The sequence below is a fragment of the Microtus ochrogaster genome, linkage group LG10 (genome assembly GCF_000317375.1).
Source record: "Microtus ochrogaster isolate Prairie Vole_2 linkage group LG10, MicOch1.0, whole genome shotgun sequence".
NCBI lineage: Eukaryota > Metazoa > Chordata > Mammalia > Rodentia > Cricetidae > Microtus > Microtus ochrogaster.
Window position 1 is genome coordinate 124,738 of NC_022035.1, and position 20,345 is coordinate 145,082.

Genomic DNA, 20,345 nt, shown 5'->3' on the forward strand with positions numbered 1-20,345 from the left:
TAACTGTGGGCATGGGCCACACGGCTGCAGTGTGCGTGTCCTTGCTAACTGTGAGCACTCATTCCAGCCTGGTCTCTCATGGGACATTGTAAGCTTCTTCAGACTTCAGGTAAGGAAATATGGAACACTTCTAGGAAGTAGACAGCAGCTTTAAAAAATATTTCCAGGAATTAGCATGAAGAATCAGTTAATCTTCATGTTTCAACAAGTTTGTGACATGTACAGGACACACACTCTCACACACACATGCCTGTTGGGAACTGGAGAAATTTTCTTACTTTTCAATATTCTACAACAGTGGTTCTCAACCTCCCTGATGCTTCGATCCTTTAATACAGTTCCACATACTGTGATGACCTCAGCCATAAAATTATTTTCTTTTGCTGCTTTATAATTTTGCTACTCTTTTGAATTAAAGCACTGTTGCAAATTGTAATGTAAATATCTGTGTTTTCTGATGGTCTTAGGTGACCCTTGTGAAAGGGTTGTTTTGACCCCCACAGGGATCTCACCCCACAGGTTGAGAATAGCTAACTGTTCTAGAAGGCATATTTGATATACTAGGAAGTTAATAATAACAAGTATTAATGGAGTTGAAATACCTTTTAAAAATAATTTTCTAAATTAGGACTGTTTTACCCATTTTTTGAGTCTGATACAGTTACATAATTATATACTTGTCCACTTTTAAATAGAGCCATCATTTGATAGTTCTGAACTTTGAAACATTAATTTTTTTAATCATGTTTATTTTATTACCAAAATTGTCACCTTTGTTTTTGATTTTATTAGTGTGGCTCTAATTGATAGATGACTTTAAGAGATGAAGCAAGTTACAAAAATTTTGCAATTTCTATTAAGCAGAAAATCCTACTAACTGAAAAGGGTGTTCTAGACAAATATTTAGATATCCTTTATACTGGTTAGCTCTGTTGTTTTTATCTGTTTGTGCATATTGTGGGTTTTTATATGCTTTTTAAAGTCAAGACTTCATGAGATGGTCCTTGACATTCAGATTATTTAAGGCTGTAATTTGGGGTAGGCATATGTATTTTGATGAATGAAAAGTTATACTTAATGTATTCCCTATTGTGTTTCTTTTGGATTATTTTCACTTGAAAACAAACTGATGAGAAAGTGATATTTTGAAATAGCTTGTATGTTTTAAAATTACTAGATAACAAATAGCTTCTTATTGTGTATTGCCTCTTGAGTCAGTGCTTTTTAAGATTATTAGTCATGGAAAGCACACACATGTGGAATATTTCTCAATACCTGTTAGTAGAAATGAAATAACCTGCTGGTAAAAAAAACTATTTGAAAACTGCCGTTCTTAATTCAACAGTGTTCTTATATTTAAATAATTGCTTTTATGCTCATTTCAGACATCATAACATATAACATAAATTTCTCATTTGAAACTTTGAAAAAATATGTACAAAATGATACATGCTTTGCTTACTTTATAATACTGGTATCTCTTTAATTAAGACTATTTATCAGTAATTAGACACCTAAGCCTGATACTCGAGTCACTTGCTGTGCCACAGTTGTTAATTTAAGCAGTACACTCGGACGTTGTTTTTGTCTGTGTACCTATGTAACACTAATGACCAAGTGCTTGATAACTGAGAATAGCTGTTTTTGTGTTCAAGGCAGGAATCTAGTCAGGTGCTGGGAATATTTGTCAAATGTTCTATTTTAAAAAAATCTATTGAGTGTCATATTATTTCTCATGTTATGTAGGAGTCATGGCTCCAAGCCCAGGCATGTCCTGTCCAGTTCTGTGCTTTGCCTGCCTCTGCTCACCTTGCTGGTGGTTAGAAAGTACAGCCTAGCACATGCGAAATCATTAGAGCCTTGCAGCTGGCCAGGGTGGGGGAGCATGTCTTTTAACCGTGTTTCCACTTAGAGACAGTGTTCAGGCCATAAATGATACTTTTAGCTCACTGAGTCTAGTGCTGTTTGACCAAGATTGTCAGTGCAGCAGCATTTTTCCAGTGGCACTAATGACCTTGTGACTCCAGGGTTTAAGTCTGTGAATCTCTCTGTACGTGTGTGTGCGTGCATGTGTGTTTTGGGTCTCTGCATGTTTGTTAGAATGAGAGTAGAGTGCTAAATATAAATATGAACCAACAAAATTGCTGTAAGGGCCCCTAGAGTTCCTGATGCTGTGCTTTAATAGTAAAACATCTTTCTCATTTTTTTTTGGTAGATACTTAATAATAGAATTTTCTTATACAATTGTATAATAAATGAGAGACTGTCAGTGTCTTTCGTATTTATCACTCTACTTTTCACTGCAGCAGCTTTGAAAAGATGATATTCTTCCATTGTATAGTTCAAATTCAGAAAGGTTGCTTATATTTATGGCTGGATTTGCATTCTGCTTTGGAAATCACCTACGTCACCATGTCTGTTTAAGGCTAGTCGGTGTCTTCATTTGCCTTCTGATCAGGTAGGCTACTGGCAATGGTTAGTAGTAGAGATGGGAGGTCCTAGGCTTTCTCTGAACTGATTGGGGTGGCATAGGAGGCCAGATCTGTGGAATTTAAGCCATTAATCAAGATTAGATTAAGGAGCCTTCATGGTGTTGAGATTATGTTCACACTTGTGCACTGTGAGAGCTAGGTTTCCAGATCTGGATCCTGGCCGGGACAGGGTGCTTATTGCCACTGTGCCTACCTAAGTTAGGAGACATTATCGTTTCCGTGCATGTGCAAGTTTTCCTTTTAAAGTTATCTAGAATAATGCTTTTCTGTATTAACCCCTGTTTCTCAGGAGACTGCACCTCTCTTTCCCCTCTCTGTACCATCACCGAAGGTGAAAATAACTGTAGCAGTAGAGAGATACTGGGGATTGCACTTCTGTTTCCTATCCTTAAGGACAGTTCAAGAGGTGTTTTATTGTGTTAGTATTTTCTGAATTGATTCATTCATGATTGATTGCACTTTTCCATCTATGAACATAGACCTGGAATTGCTATGTGGGGTCACACACAGTATACCTGGCCTAATGCAAATGAGTCCTTCAGTCAGAACTTGAGCCAAGCTTCCTTGTTCGACATTTAGTAACTGATGACTGTCTTAAGAAAATGGTGAGGTGGGAGGTCTGGGCACCTCTGTCTCTTTTATGGAGGTGAAATAGATCCAGAGTGGTGTCTTGTGTAAGAAGTGACTGGCCAATGCGGAACTAGTTCCATCTGGAACCAGGGCCTCTATTTCCTTGGCTGGGTCCTCTCCATCATGCTTTGATTTCTATGTGAAAGTTTTATAGGCTATTAATCCAGACAGTAATTTTGTCTGGTCATTTTCTTTGCCTGCCTGTTTTATGATAGTATGTCGTTATCTATTTAATTTTTCATTTTGACTATCTTTGGTCATGGTTTATCCATGCCTGCGTAATATAATAAGGTTTCCTGTGAGATCTGGAAATGCTTTTTAAAAACATTTACTCCTTGTCAATTTCATAATACATACAATGTATCTTAGTCATATACTCACTCCCTTGCTTCCCCCAGACCTCCAATATAAGCCCCCCTTCATATTCTCTCCTCACTACACTCTTGTTTGTGATAATTTGAGGAGTCTGAGTAGTGCTGACTGTGTGCATATATGGCCACAGCCCTGAAGATAAAGGATTTCCTTCCCTAGCAGCAATTAGCCAATAGCCCCTGCCAAGGTTACTTTTCTGTTGCCTTGAATAGACACCACGACCAAGGAAGGCAGCGTATGAAAGAAAGCATTTAATGGTGGCTTGTTTAGTGTTTCAGAGGGCACCATCACGGTGGGGAGTATGGTAGCAAGCGGGCAGACATGGCATGAAGTGGTAGCTGAGAGTTTACATCACATTCGTAAGTTGGAGACAGAGAGAAAGCTAACGGGGTTGGGTTTTTGAAACTTCAAACACCCTTCCACCATGACACATCTCCAACAAGGTCATATCTCTTAATTCTTTCCAGATAGTTTTAGCAAGTGCAGATCAAGCCTTCCAATATATGGGTCTATGGGGATCATTATCATCCAGATTACTGCAGCCACTTAGCTAAGGATGGAAGTCTATGAGTCCCTCCCTTCTGTCCATGTGGGATTATTGATTGATTTGGCTTGTGCAGGCCTTTTATAGCTAATTCTGGCTGCCATGAGTTTGGTAGTGAAGCAGCCATGTCATATTTAAAAGTAGCATTTCATACTGAGATCTTTCATCCTGTCTACCCCCTCTCCTGTGATGATACTCTGTTCAGCCTCTCAGGAATGGATGTGGATGTACCGTTTTGTTCTGAGCACTCAAAGTCACTTATTCGCTCTTTGACCATTTATGAATCTGTTAACTGCTGCCAGTACAGAACTGAAACTTTCTTGACCTAGGTTGAAAGCAGTGCCTATAAACATAAATATTTAGAAGGCAAATTGATGACATACCCAGTTAACAAAACAGCAGTACTAGACTTCTGTCCCTCCTCCTCTGCCCAGATCTTATGACCTGTTATAGGAGCTGCGGGCTGGTTCCTGCAACCCAGCTCCCGGCCGCCTGGCTAGCTTATGCCCCGAAATAACAACACACAAATTGTATTCATTTAAACACTGCATGGCCCATTAGCTCTAGCTTCTTACTGGCTAATTCTTACATCTTGATTGCCCATTTCTATTAATGTGTGTAGCATCCCAAGGTGCACTTACCGGGAAGATTCTAGCCTATGTCCATTCTGGGTTGGAGCTTCATCGCATCTACCCTAGAGAGCAGCGGCCTGGCATCTGAGCTCACTTCCTCTTCCTCCCAGCATTCTGTCCTGTTTACTCCGCCTACCTAACTTTCTGTCCTATCAGGGCCAAGGCAGTTTCTTTATTTAACCAATGACTTTCCTCCATCAGTGACCTATCTAGCCGTGGACTTTTGTGTAGGTTTATGGTATCGGGCATGAACTCCTGTGGAACGGGCTCATGTCTAATCAGAAAGAAGTTGGTTACTCTGATAACTGTCCTGTCACTATTACTTCTATGGGCACATCTTCCTTGTCAGGTCATTATACCGGTATGCAGATGTGAGCACAGAGTAAGTTCATTGATGACTTTTCTCCCCCAGTGACCTGCACCTTTCATCTAGGGGATATCTAGTCAGCAGACAAGATGTTTCCATATCAATTCCAGTTTGGTTTTAGAGGTACTTTTCATAAACTAATTACAATATTCAGGTTACAGGTGATTTTATTTTTACTTTTTAAAATTTACTGACTGATTTGTGATTTAAAGACCAGGTCTCACTATGTAGCTGGAGCTGGTCTTGAACTTGTAACATACCTGTTGCTGTCTCTTTTGTGTTAGGTTATAGGTGTGTGCCACCATGCCTCACTTTTAAGTACGTTGATAAGAAGCAGGTTTTTTATTTTTAGAGTAGATGCTAATTGCTTGTACAGTATAGTGGAAATGACAATCTTATTGCAAAATGAGTCTTATTCCCAGCATATTACAAGCACAGAGATTAATATGTCAGAACTTATATACACTGGAAACACCTTTAAATATATACATACACACACACACACACACACATATATATATATGTATATATATGGTCTCTATTGTTTATGTTTTAGAATATAAGCTTAGATGAGTATTGTTTTGCTATCTAGTATTAAATTTATTATTCTTATATGCTTATAGATAGTGATATATTAGGTTATAATAAAATTTAAGTTCTTTTGGGAGACTTTTAGAAAAAGTCATTGATTTAGTTAGATCTGAGCAGGTTTACTATAATTTCAATTGTTTTTGAAAAATATAATAGATATATTATCTCTTGCTTCTTGTATCTGTTAAACAGTAACTCCTAAATCATAGCATTAGGAGAGGAGCCCCTCCTCCTCACATTGTGTAGAGTAAAAGGTAGTAGATTTAAGTTTTAATTTTGTGGTTTGATAAACTATGATGTGATGTAGAAATTCATTAATGGATGGTAAGTTATTTGTATAGTTCTATTTTTTTTCTTTTGGGGTCAAAATTCTTTTTTAATTAATTTAAAATTTTTTTTTATTTTTTATTTTTCATACCAACCACAGTTCCTCCTCCCTCCCCTTCTCTCTCTTCTCCCTCCCCCCACCTTCTCCTTACCCAGTCCCTCATCCACACCACAGAAAGGGTAAGTCCTCCCATGGAGAGTTAACCAAGTCTGGTTAATCTATTTTAGGCAGGCCAAGCTCCTCCCCCTATATCAAGGCTGAGCAAGGTATTCCACCACAGGGAATGGGCTCCAAAAAGCCAGTTCGTGCACCAGGGGTGAATTCTAATCTCATTGTCAGTGACCCCACAAACTTCCCAAGACACAGAAATGTCACCCACATTAAGAGGGACTAGTTCGGTCTTATGCAGGTTCCCCAGCTATCAGTCCAGAGTCAGTGGGCTCCCGCTAGCTCAGGTCACAGTCTCTGTAGGTTTCCCCAGCATGGTCTTGACCCCTTTGCTCATACAGTCCCTCTCCCTCTCTTCACCTGGACTCCCCGGGCTTGGCCCAGTGCTTGGCTGTTGATCTCCGTATCTGCTTCTGTCAGTTACTGGATGGAAGTTCTTTGAAGACAATTAAGGTAGCCATCAGTCGGTTTACAGGGGAAGACTAGTCAGGCATGTGACATCCAGAGCAGCAGCCTGATGTATCTGTGCCACTGCAGCTCTGCTCTGCTAGCCTCCCCATTGAGGACTGCTCACTCCAGTCCTGAACCTTCCTATGCTTGTCAGCAGCGTTCTTTCTGGTGGGTCGATCACAAACTTAAAGGATCTAGAAAATCTAACAACAGAGCGAATGCTTTATGCCAGGTGGGAAACTTGCAAGGCAGAATAGGAGAAAGAATGCGGAAGGCCTGTTTTTATAGAGTAGAAAGATGGGGGCAGGGCCCTCATGCACATTCCTTAGAGCTTTGCAGTGTTTCACAAGCTGTGTACCTTGCATTAAAATGTTTTACTTTATTGGAATATTTGTGAGTTCTGGAGCATCTATAGAAGTCAGAGATTGTAAAAGTGTTTACTCATTTTCCACAGATGAAATAATTGAATGATAAATCCAGCCTCCATTATGTCATTTGTGACTCTGCTCCAAGAACAAATATAAAGCCACGTCTACATGTTTAGACATGTGTTTGAAAAAGTATATGTATCTGGTTATTTACCATTCTAGTTAGTGTGACCCTGGGAAAATGGGTCCTGAAATGAGGTGGACTAATGTCTCATGCACTTAGACAGTTTCTACTCTGAGGGTTAAGAAAATCACGAGTAGGGTGGTCAGTCACAAGGACAAGCCGCATGTGGAAGAACCGTGTTTTTCCATAGAGGCCCATGAGTAACAACAACTGAAGTGAACTCACTCTTACCCTACACCGTGAGGGGCAAGAGAGCACATGCCAAGAATAACCCATGTTAGTCCATGGAGGAGTAGAGGTTACAAGACTGGTTCACTTGGACTTTTCTCATAAGGTCTCCTGAATCTCACATGACTCCGTTCTTGGACTGTGTTCTGACGTTTGGGGAAGTTAAATGTTTGCTTTGAGAACACTTACCAGTTCAGCAATTTCTTGGATTGGTTCAGGGACTAAAGTGGATTAGGACTATGACTGTTATTACTAATGAGTAATGAAAAAGCTATGTTGAAATGGGAATTCTTATATTGATTTACTTCTTATGCTATTCCAACGGAAGAGATTTCCTTACTTGTAGTTTTGCTTGTATCTGATTAGTAATAGGAAATTTCATTTGGATTAGCTGTGAGTACTTAAGAAAATATCCTTCTTGGGAATTGACCCCTTTTCTTCAGCATGTCACTCCAGACAGCTATATTCCATGCCTGGCGGACCTGTGCAAAGCACTGTGGGAAGTCATGCTCAGCTACTACAGGACCATGGCGTGGCACGGGAAGCACGACAGCGAGGAGACAGCTGCAGCATCTGGTAGGAAACAGTTTGGATTGCTCCCTTAAAACTCAGCTGTAACGTGCCGCATTTCTGCACAGTGGTGAGAAGGGACAAGGTCCGCTTTAGGACTGCGGCGTTTAGTGGCCATAGACGAAATGTTTGGCCAAGAAGGCCATTCAGACACTACAAAAGCTCAGTTTTCTTTGGGGAGTAACCGGTCCAAAGATCTTTTCAAGCAGCACATAATTCCGTTTCTGAGGGTACATGCCGATGGCCCTGGTGCTTAATTGTTTTGAAAAAGCATTTTGAACAATATTCTTGTAGTGTTATTGATTGTAAACCTAATAAGACACTGGTCTTCTCAGATTTGTTAGGAAATACTCCATACTCACTGTTATTTTAACTTGCAAGTTATGAAAATAAAGTTAGGTTCTAAGAATTAATAATTATATTGATGTTTTCCATTTTGAAAATACAGGAAGACAGTGTCATAAGAGATTTAAAACAGGGCTAGATAGATGGCTTAGCAGTTAAGAACACATACTACTCTTCCAAGGACCTGTGTTTAATTTCCAGCAACCACTTGGCAGTTCACAATTGTCTGTAAATCCAGTTCCAGGGGATCCAACACCCTCACAAATATAGGTGCAAGCAAAACCTATATTTGCTTGAAATCTTAAAAATTGCACATGAAATCTTAAAAAAAGACTTTTAAAGCATTTGTTTTTGTAAGGAAAATATACTTTTAAGTAGTTATGATATACAATTCTAACTAATAAACAAAGTGGGAACTTGTAATTCTACTAGGCATTCTTTTTAAATTTGTGTCTTAAATGATTCTCTTCAAACAATAGCCAAGCTGTTTCAGGTAATTGGAGGTAAAGGACTTGCCAGTCAAGCATGAGGACCTGTGCTTGGATCCCCTGGAACTGTGTAAAAAGCCTTGTGTGTAGCTGTTGTCCCTGGATCATAGTTGGAGTTATTGGCCAGTCAACTAAGTCAAGTCAAGAAATTCAAGGTTCAGTGAGAGACCCTGTCTCAAAAGACAAGGTGGAAAACAACTGAGGAAGTTACCAGGTGTCTTTTGCTACGAAGAGACTCCATGACCAAAGCAGTTCTTAAGGAAGAAAGCATTTAATTGAGGACTTGCTTACCAGTTTTAGAAGTTTAATCTATCATCATCATGGCGGTGAGCATAGTGGCAAGGAGGAAAGTTCTGGAGCAGTAGCTTGAGAGCTGTGTCCTGATCTGAGAAATTTTGGGCCTGGCATGGAGCCTACCCCAGGGACATGCTTTCTCCAACAAGACCACACATCTTCCACCAAGGCCACACCACCTATTTCTTCTAATTCTTTCAAAGAGTTTCACTCCCTAGAGACTAAACATTCAAACATATTAGCCTATGGGGCCCATTCTTGTTTAAACCACCACACCACAACAACCTGTGGCTTCCACAAGTACATGCACATCATGTGCACCTGCACACCACATTCACCTACACACAGAAGTAGTTTTAAAACACAATTTTATTAGCATTTGTTCAATACAGCATAAATCATGCTATGTCATGCAATTTAATTTTGATGGTCTTTTTGCTGAACTTATTTTTGATAACTTCTAGTCTCTGGGTGCCTGGTTTCTGTGATTGGGTAAAGCAGGAAATACCTAAATCATACTGTTAGATTAAACAGAATTTTGAAGCCATGTTAGGAGACATGTGTAATCATACATGTAAACAGTAAAATTAAGATACCCCCTAAAAAATGTCTCATGGAGTAGAAATGTTGAAGAGGGTAAAGGGAGACGGAGGAAGGGGAGAGAGCAGCGAGGGCCAGGCTTTCACGGCAGCACTAAGATACTTCAGCACCTTTTTTTTTTTAATTTTCTAATACATTATTTAATGATAAACCAAAGGACAGCTTTCAGGTAGAGTCAACATATACATTAGATGTAAGAATTGCTAAATATGCATCCTTACAGATCTAATACAAATGTTAAAACAAAAATTGTAGAGAATAGGATACGACCTTTGTGGTGATGGACCTTACCTATTTAGACTTTTGTTGAAATTCCCTGCTCTAATCTATATCTTAAGAGAATTTAAGTTCTCTGACTAATTCAGCAGTCCATCAACAATGTGTAGGCCTCTAAATAGTTAAATGCAGACATGCAAGAGTACAGTGGTAAGAACTGTGATAGGAAATAATTCCCAGTCCCTTTGTAAAGCTAAGGGCCCGTAAAATTCATTTTCTGTAGCTCTGTAGTGATACTGTTTGCCATCCTAATAATTTAAGTCCTAAACAAACCACTAAAGTTATAGTTTAGATGCATGGCTAAGCTGCTGGGTCACCACTGCTAGGTTGTGCATGTGGTCAAGCTCTGGCAGTGCCCATAGGTATTTTTGTTGACGGGCGAGGATGGCCTTTTCCTAGTTATCACTGTTATCCAGTTGCCAGCCTGGAGAGGGTAGTGCACTAAGAGCAGCACACTAAGCTACAGTCCTTTTAAACAGCTGTGTGTTTGTATTTCCAGAAGAAAAAGCTTTTTGAGGAACAATATTGATTTTGCTTGTTGGACTGGCTATTGCTAAATATTTTGTGTGGAATGATTACTACTATTATAGTTCCTTATAAAAATATAATCTGAATTATAAAAATAAAAACATGCAGATTTATCTCCTTTTGTCTTCTAGTCTTGTTGGAATGCATATTACCTGAGAGTTGAATTAACAGGTTTTCTAGTGCCCTAGCCTGTCACATGGTCTTGAAGCAGGTGGTTTGTGATTCGGGGGCCACACTGCCTTCATTGGACTTCTAGGCCCGTTCACATGTATAGTGCATAGCTTTGGGTTTATTTAGCATTTCTTATGTTAGGTGTCAAAGGGATTTAATCACAATACCTGATTTTACTATTATTTTGAATGTATATATATTGAGCATATTTTTTTTTAAATTTTATGTGTATGGGTGCCTGTACATCACTTGCATGCCTGATGCCTGTATATACCAGAAGAGGGTGTGGGATTCCCCGAGGACCAAAGTTACAGAAGGTTGTGAGATCCATGTAGTTGCTAGGACTCTCTCTGGAAGAGTAGCTCGTGCTCTGAACTATTGAGCTCTGAATTTTTTTTTAAATCTTCGGTTGGCTTATAAAAATGAGAGAAAAATAACAACAAAAAATTTAGGAAAAAAATTACACTTAATTAAAAGCATTCCATTTTTTGTTTTCAGAAGGAAGTAATGTGATGAGTACTGAAGAAACCAATTTTGATCGTAGCTATGTAAAAAAGAAACTGGAGCATGGCCTTACGCGAATATGGCAGGTTTGGTTTATTTTCATGTTTACTTCCACAGAAGCTGTGATCCAAACGTTCATGTTGTGGTTGTCATAGACATTCTTTTTTGAAACTTTGTGTGTTTGTGCTCTCTGCAGGCTTAATCACATGCTTCCTTATCTTTAGAACAAGGCTATCATTTAACTTAATTTCTATAATTAGTTGAAAATTACATCGACTACAATGAGCAATAGAAAGAAAAAGTCTCTTAGTTTGAAATTTTCCATTGGGAATATCCATGTGATCCATGACTAAGGAAATTCCCTAAAGAATAGTAGTGCCTTTTTTTAAATTTAGCTATCCTGTTTATTTTTATTTAGTTTTCTTGAATTCCTCTTTTCTTAATTTTAGGAAAAAAATAAGTAGGTAACATTTGGGTCAAAATATAAGGAAGAATAAATAATAGTTTAGTTCTTTGCAAGCTTCTTTGAGGAAAACTGTGTGTGTGTGTGTGTGTGTGTGTGTGTGTGTGTGTGTGTGTGTGTGTCTGTATGTATGTAGAATTTGGGCTGCTGTCAGTGTGCTCCATTTGAACTACTATACTACTGAACTATTTTAAACAAATATGAATTGTTTCTTATAGTTCTGGTCTGGGAAGTTTAAGTCAGAATTCCTAGAGTTTGTGTTGGGTGAGGTTCTGCTTCCTGTTTCACAGATGTTGCCTTCTGCTGCGCTTTCTTTTGTGGAATGGGAAAGCCATGTCCCTCGGGCACCAGTCCGGGTCCCAGGGACCCCACCTGCGTGACCTTAAAGCCCTTTTGAGGGCCCTGCTTTCTGTTGCTCTCAACTTTTAGGTTGGGCACCATCATGTGAATTATAAGTAGACCCAACTGTGAGACTGTAATGCGACCTTCTTACCTTTTCTTTCAGTTGGCTGTTTCAGCTGTGATGGAAACTTATTTAAGATATGGTTTTTCCTAGATCGAAGTATAATTTCTTTGGAATCTTTGAAACCTTGAAAAACTCTACCCACCCCCTAGTTAGGTTGCCCTTCAGTTTGATTATCTCCTATATGGTTCTCTTAAAAAAATTATTTAGGGAAAGATCCTAAAAATGTAAATTTCCTCAAGATTCATTTATCTTTATAATTTAGTGCTCTGGTTTATGACAACCATATATTGGGTTACACAGTTTGGTTTATTTAACATTTAAATATATTTATGTTGTAGTTATAATTGTTTTGACTTCTTTATTTTCTCTTATGACAATATTAATCTATTATGTTTTTATCAAATAATTGTGATTTGGGGCTCTTTGTTTGAGCATTATATTTGGGTATATACTCATGCTCATTAAATATACACCCAGGGCCAGACATAAATTTTTTGTGATTTAGTCTCCTTATAGACCTTAATTGTACTTAATTGAAACTAGCATGTTCACGGTAGAATTTCTGGTGTTCAGCGTTGTCATTTGCAGTGCCTGGCCTCGTATGTAATTAGCCCGTCTGACACGGCAGCCTGATGGTATTCCTGGTACATGCAATCTATTCAGTGAGAAATTTAGTATACCATTCCAATGTAAGCATTTGGCCCGTTTGTGGAAGTCATCGTACTTTTAAATATAATAGTTGTGTTCCTTTGAGTTGGTTGTCACACTCTGTGCTGCTTCCACTGCCCCTTGCTAGCCCCCAGTCCTTTACTCCAGTATTCAACCTGCTCTATATTATTTTAATTTGTGTTGTGAATTATTTGTTTTTTTTATTTGTTTTCATAGATTCTCTATGACTCTTGGTAATGAGTAGTCCTTTATCTGTTATTTTTCTTTTTTACTTCCTTTAAGTGCAGATAGTATTTTTTTATGCCAAACTATGATCTGTGTCTTCTCGTCTTTTGCTGTACAGACAGCCTTTCTCCTTGTAGAGCTCAGCTTAGTGCTCTCCTGGCGACTGTGCGTCTGTATCTGCACTGCATATTAGCTGTTGGATCCAGAGTGCCGAGAATATTATCTCAACTCTTTCATAGACACTCAGGAATGGTTTTATTTTTTAAAATTATACCATAATTTCTAACTTTTGCATTTTTGAAAAAATATAGGAATCATTAATTCATTATGTATTTTGTTTGATATCTGAACAGTAAATGTTTTCCTTCTATTAGTTAAGTTTCTTCACCAATTTTTGGATAATTCTACTTTTGTCTAATTCATTTGTTCCAAGGTATAGAGAAAAAAAATGTGACTTTGAAGGAAGATAGACCTCAATTCGAGACTTAGCTTTGCCGTGAAAGAGGCACAGGAGCGTAGAGAAAGTAATACTTGACACTCTAGTTCCTGTTCCTCTTCAGGGATGGAAATGCCTGCTGAACAAGGATCCTTTTATCCCATACAGAAAATCATTAGCATAGTGTTTTTGACATGGTTAAGTAATCAAAAAAGCAGGATTTTTTTTTAAATTTCAGCAATTGTAAATGTTATATGTATACTGTTTTCTTTTAAAGAATTATTTAGACTATTTATCTGAACATTTCATTCTTTTAAATAGTTTGTAGTATATTCAATGTATTATAAGTCTTTCAGCATTACTCAGGACTTTTATTCCATCCTTACATAGTATTTTAAAAAGCAATTATTGCCTATAGGCGAATTTTAGGGTAATTGTTCAGAAGAAAAATTCTTGTGATTTTGGCTGGAATTTCATGAATTTGGAAAATTGGTCTCTACTGATCAGTCATCCGCTCATCCGCTCAGTGCTATTACTCTCAATGTATTGGTTTCTTTAAAAAGAAGATGTGTGTGTGTGTGTGTGTGTGTGTGTTTATGTCTATACATACACATATAATTTTTATATATATTATATATAATTTCATTAGGGTTATTTTTTATCTTACTGGTCTACATTTTTTTATAGGCCTGTTCAAGATTTAGTGTGTTTTCCAGTGAAAGTTCTCCATTTTATAACATTTATGTAGATGATTGTGAAAACTGTTAATTTTTATATGTTGTCTGATGCTTATTCTACAGTTATTCATTTTTAAATGCATTATAGCTGAGTTTCAAATGAACCAGAGCCATTATGGTTTTGTCCCATCTCTCATAAGAATATAATATTTTGAAAAAAGATTTTATTTAATATTCACTTATGTATTTGTGTGTATATGTAGTTATGTGTATCTGAGAACAGGCGTCTTCAGAGGTCAGAGACATGGGATCCCTTGAAGCTAGAGTCATAGGCAGTTGTGAGCCAGTGGGGCACTAGAAATAGAACTTGAGTTTTCTGCAAGAGTAGTGTGTGCTCTTAACTGCTGAGTCATCTCTTTAGCCCAACACACCATTCTTATCATAAGAATTATGTGCATATTTATGTGTCTTTGCATTAAGTATAATTTAACATAATTATGTCAAGTTTTAGTGAGATTGTGGCCATTACTATTTCTTAAAACAATCATGGGGCTATCCCTATTAGGTTAGTCTTAAAGACACTTGGCTGTTGGTCTATGTAGATAGATGTTATCAAACTAAGAATGATCACTATCTCATTTTAATGTGTACTACAGAATACATTTACTTATTTGTTTATTTGTGTCTTACAGGATGTCCAACTAAAAGTAAAAACCTACTTACTTGGAACTGATTTATCTATATTCAAATACGATGATTTTATCTTTGTTTTGGATATAGTCAGCAGGTAGTGTTTGTGATATTGTCTTCTGTGGCTTTATACATTCAACCATAAAAATAAAAACTTAGAAATTAATGAGTTTTCTGTTAACTTCCTAGGAGTGAATATACTTACTCATGGCCAATGGACTGGGCTTGTAGAATCTTTATAGTTGTTTTTTCAAATACCCAAATTTAAATTTCTATGGGTTATACTTGTTAAAGAAAGAACCTGGGCTATTTTTGTTATTGTTTTCTGTAAGGCTGTTCCTGAAACTTACATAGACCTTTCTGTCCAACTAGGTTGATGCAAGTTGGAGAAGAATTTTGTGGTAGCAAGTCTGAAGTTTTGCAGGAATCCATTAGAAAACAAAGTATCAATTATTTCAAGAACCACCACAGGTAAAAATTCAAGAAGATAGGAATAAATGCAGTAGGTGGTGAGACTATTTATCTAAGGCCTACTTGTATAAGATTAGCTGATTTAAAGCCATTTTTAACTTTTAATAAATAAATTTATTATATCTCTGTAGGACAGTTGGGGATACTTCATCATGAATATACTAGAAAGTATTGTCATTATTCATTGTAAATCTTAAATTCTTTGTTTTTAATGTGTTGATTATAGGCAGAATTTTTCTGTGTGCTGGCAGCTGCTTCCCAAATAACCACTCAGATTTAATACTAATTATAAATACTTGACCAATTGCTCAGGCTTATTACCACCTAGTTCTTACAACTTAAATTATCCCATTTCTGTTACTCTGCGTGCTGCCCCAAGGCTCTTGGCTTTTACTGCTCCTGCTCCTGTATGTCCTGCTTCCTTTTTGTGTGACATAATTTCTTTATGTTCATGAACTAACAGTTTGTACTCACCCAGAGCTATTATTCTTCTGCTAGATGTTATGGATAGTGCAAATATTCTAGCTGAGGCAGTAACAGCCTAGAGTGATCTAGTAATGTGTGGATATCAAAATATCTTACTTAATAACCGATTCATGTGATTTCATCATTGCTCTGTCAAAGTTATAAAACATTTCCAAGGGCTCTGATAGTGCTTTGAGTGGTATCGGGAAAATCGACACCTTTTTAGAAGAAATAAACTTCTCTCATGCCTAAGAAAGGTTTATTTCAAGATTATGATAAGGGACTGGACAGGTGGCTCAGCAGTTAAAAGTATGTACTGCTCTGAAGAAGACCTGGGTTTGGGTTCACAGCATCTATTTGTTGGCTCACAGCCTTCTGACCTCTGAGGTTATTGTGCACATATGATGCGAATATACATAAAATTAAAGGAATAAATATTTTTAGAAGATTATGTAAAGCTGAAAAACAGAACTTCTTTTCCCTTCAGGATATGTTCAGCAAATTTCAAGACCAGCTCTCTGAAAATTATAATTGTTAACTTATTAAGAAAAGTATGTTAGGGTATAGTAATATTATGTTAAGAATTTTATGATGAGCAGCAGAGACCACAGCCAGTAGAATAAATGTTTAGCATATATGAAGTTAAATCAATTGGATAAGTCTCCAACACCAGTCCTTTTTTTTTTTTAATGTGTATTAGTGATAATAAAGACAATTTATTATCTGGGTGAACACTCGCCATCACAAGTAAGGGGAAACCAATGGCAGAGATTTTGCTGAGACACCAAGGAAAGTATCTGAATGAAGCAGTGGAGAGGGTCAGGCAGGGAGTGCTATGGCCACCAGGCAGCAGGGAGGAGCTGGAATCTAGGTGCATAGATTTTCCCTAGACCAAAGTCTCTGGGAAAGGGCAGCCCCACTTCCATCTTGATTTCAACCTTCAATTCCAATGCAGATGCTTTATTTCCTGCCTCCAGATCTCAGTGAGAATAAATTCCTCTTTCTTTAAGTCACTCCATTTGTGGTGATTTTCTGTAGGAAACTAGAGTGGAATTGATTGGTTCTGTAGTAACTATGTTTAACATTTTGAAAAACTGTCAAAATTGTATTCCAAAGCATTTAACAATGTTTTGTAGTTGTACTGGTATTGAGTGAGGGCTTCCAGTTTCTCCAGTCTCTTGTTGGTGTTTAGTTCTGTGTTGGGGGAAGTTTCTCTTCCACCGGCAGTTCCCAAATAAACACACTGAAACTTATTAGTTGCAAATACTTGGCCGATAGTTCAGGCTTATTACTGACTAGCTCTTAGCACTTAAATAAACCCATTTCTATTAACACATGTATTACCATGTGACCGTGGCCCTACCTGTCCTCCAGCATGTCTTGCTCCCTCTGTGTCTCATGGTGACTCTATTGTCTCTGCCCTTCTTCCTCCCAGCATTCTCAGTTTGTCCATCCTGCCCATGCTTCCTGCCTGGCTACTGGCCAGTCAGTTCATTATTAACCAATGAGAGTAGTATATGTTCACAGTCTACAGAAGGGTTATTCCACAGCATTTCTGTCTTTCTGATTGTAACTGTCCTGGTAGATGTAAGTGGTATCTTGTAGTTTCAGTTCGCATTTCCTTAATAAATGAAGATGCTGCCAGCTTTTTATGTGCTTATTGGTTTTCTATGTATCTTCTCTGATGATGTATGTTTAAAGCTCTTGCCCATTTTTAACTGGGTTATTAGTCTTTTCAATGTTAAATTGTAAAATTTTACAGTTTTAGTTCCTATTTAGACTCACTGTTTTTCCCCTGTGGTTTTTATTGAAAGACACAATCATTTTAGGAATCACCAGCTGTTACCTGTCCAAACACTGCTTCAGCTCTTTCTTCCTCTCTTCTTTGTGCGATTACATGAACATGATATCTTTTGTTCTCCCTTTTCATTTCTCCCCCCTTCCCCGCCTCTCTGTGTGTTTGTGCGTGTGTGTGTGTGTGTGTGAGTTTCTGTGCATGTGTTTGCAGTCCAGAGGTTGACATTGACTGGTCTTTCTCTAAGTACTACTCTTCACTCTATTTTTGAGACAGGGTCTTTCACTGATTCAGAGCTTACCAGTTCTGGAAGGCTGCCTCCTATTTCCATTTCCCTGACACTGAAATACAGGTTTCTACCTGGCTGTTGATATGGGTGCTGGGAATACAAGCTCAGTTCCTCATGCTAGTGTGGCAAACATTTTATCAGTGGAGTCATTTTCTGTTGCATGTTCACTATATCTATGTGCGTGTGCGTGTGCATGTGTGTGATCTGTTATCCATCTATCTGTCTGTCTGTATCTATCTGTCCATCTATCTATCTGTCACCCATCATCATCATCAGTCCTTGCTCTCCCTAATGTTAAGATCTTTTCTGTTCAGTCATTTTACTTAAAATCAGTGCTTTGCAATTTGTGCTTCAGCTTGTAGGTATTTTCTTCTGGTAACCCTGCTGTGCCATTTTACTTTTCAGTCAGGCTTTAACTGAAGGTATTCTATTTTTCAGTTCTCAAATGCCTTTTTGATAGTTGGCTTTTAAAATTTACATATTTATTGAGATATAGTCTCTTTGTAGCCCAGGCTGGCCTGAATGATAGTCCTCTTCATCCCCATGAGTGTTGTGATTCTGGGTAAATACCGTGATACCTGTCCATGTTTGTTCTTTATCCTGTCAACTATGGGAATACCTGTAACTTGAAGTTAGGGTGCTGATATCTCCAGCAGAACAAGTTCCTCGATGTTTTGTATTTCCATATGAAATTTAATATTTTTTAAATTTCTGTGAAGAATTATGTTGGAATTTTCATGGGGGTTGTGTAGCATCCTAGATTGCTTTTGGTAGGATGGCCAGTTTCACAATATTAGTCATCCAATTTAGGAGCAGGACATCTTCCATCTCTTGGAATCTTTTTCAGTTCTCTTTTTCAGCATCTCAGCATCTTAATTTTTTCATTGTATAAAGTATTCTTCACCTCTTTGGTTAGATTTATTGCCCCCCCCCTTTTTTTTTGCGCTCAGGGCGAGGATAGTATGTTCTCCTTGATTTCTCCTTGATATTTTTGTCATGTGTATATATGTGAAGGCTCAAGATTTTTAAGTGTTAATTTTGTAGCCTATAACTTTGCTAAGTATATTTATGAGCTGTGGTTCCTGTCTAGTTATCCCAATATTTAGAAGTGTTCCTGTTTTTCTAGATATATGTTTTTACTCATCCTTTGTCTGCGAATTTCAATTTATTTAAAAAAAGGTCTTGGTTTTTGTTTTTAGCATGGTAGCAATAGCTGGTGGCATATTGAAGAAAAAGAAGGACTCACCAGGTTTTTATTCATGTAGAAGTAAAGCCTTGTTTTTCTGCAGCTTCCTATATAACGTAGCGATGACTCAGAACATCCAGTAAGAGCAGTAGTTTGAAAAGCATCCCCTGTAATGCAGATGGCGAGGAGACTGCCGGGGTGGGAGTGCTGGCCTGCTCAGTTTTACGTGCGTTGTGGAAGTAGACACTGCTGCAAACCTTTGAGAATGACAATACATAAATAGTCGTGGTTTGGTATAACCTGCTAGTTGTGTATTTTGGCACTGGTATATGAATAGTTAAGATAAGTTTAAGTATGTTGGCAACAGGCTTTAATTTAGTTCTTTAGTAAAAAATTGTATTTGTCTTTCTTTCCTTTCTTTCTTTTTTTGGGGGGGGGTATTTTGAGACAGGGTTTCTCTGTGTAACAGCCCTAGTTGTCCTAGAACTCTCTCTGCAAACCAGGCTGGCCTCAAACTCACAAGAGATCCAACTGCCTCTGTCTCCTGAGTGCTGGGATTAAAGGCATGTGCCACTACTGCCTGGCTAAAAATTGTAATTTTTATACACCACTTTTAGAAATATTTACCTTAGTAAATATTTGACATGTATTTATTATGTTTCTCTCAAGGATCATGGTATAGCTAACAGAAGCAAGCTTTTGTAGTTTATTGTGCTAATCTGAATGCTTCAAAAGGGGATTATGATGATGATAATTCTGTTGTTATACCATATTTCCCATATTTCGTTTCCTCTTGCCTTTTTTGTTTAGACTGTTTTTTTTTCTTTTCTTTAAGAATACGACTCGATGAACTGAGAATGTTCTTAGAGAATGAGACATGGGAACTTTGCCCTGTTAAATCAAATTTCAGCATCTTGCAGCTTCATGTAAGTTTTTCTTAAGAACAAAGAAATATGTCTTCTAGTAACTGTTTTGAATTTTTTTCTTTTAATAACAAAACCATGTATGTGAGAGCTCCTTCCTTGAAAGGGATTCCTAACAGATTCTGTATTAAGAATCTACTGCAGATGAACCAGAAGTCTGCCTTATAATATTCATCTTACATGCTCGAAAAAACTCTTGACTAAAAAAGTAACAGGTACAATGAATTTGCTTTTGAATTCAAAAAAGAACCCAGTGTTTTATCGAAGTTTTTCAGAAAATGGGTCAGGTTTTAGTATCATTAACTTAAAATGCTTATTTGTATATGTAAAGTATTAGCAATTTCCTGAAGGCATGAATGGGCACTTAAGTTATAGTTCAGTTACAGATTTGCTTCTATTGTCAAAATGCTTGATAAATGAAAGGTATTTATGAGAAATACTAATTATTATTAGTTAGTTG

General features: G+C 37.6%; 1 protein-coding gene across 1 annotated transcript in view; it reads left to right on the plus strand.

Annotated features, from left to right (window-relative positions):
* Vps50 (VPS50, EARP/GARPII complex subunit) overlaps positions 1-20,345 on the plus strand; it is a 107,595-nt gene that overhangs the window by 37,777 nt on the left and 49,473 nt on the right. Inside the window, exons 13-17 of the mRNA XM_005363676.2 lie at positions 7,798-7,930; positions 11,125-11,216; positions 14,759-14,853; positions 15,129-15,227; positions 19,798-19,888. Of these exons, the coding sequence (XP_005363733.1) occupies positions 7,798-7,930; positions 11,125-11,216; positions 14,759-14,853; positions 15,129-15,227; positions 19,798-19,888 (510 nt within the window). The remainder of the gene's footprint in view (positions 1-7,797; positions 7,931-11,124; positions 11,217-14,758; positions 14,854-15,128; positions 15,228-19,797; positions 19,889-20,345) is intronic.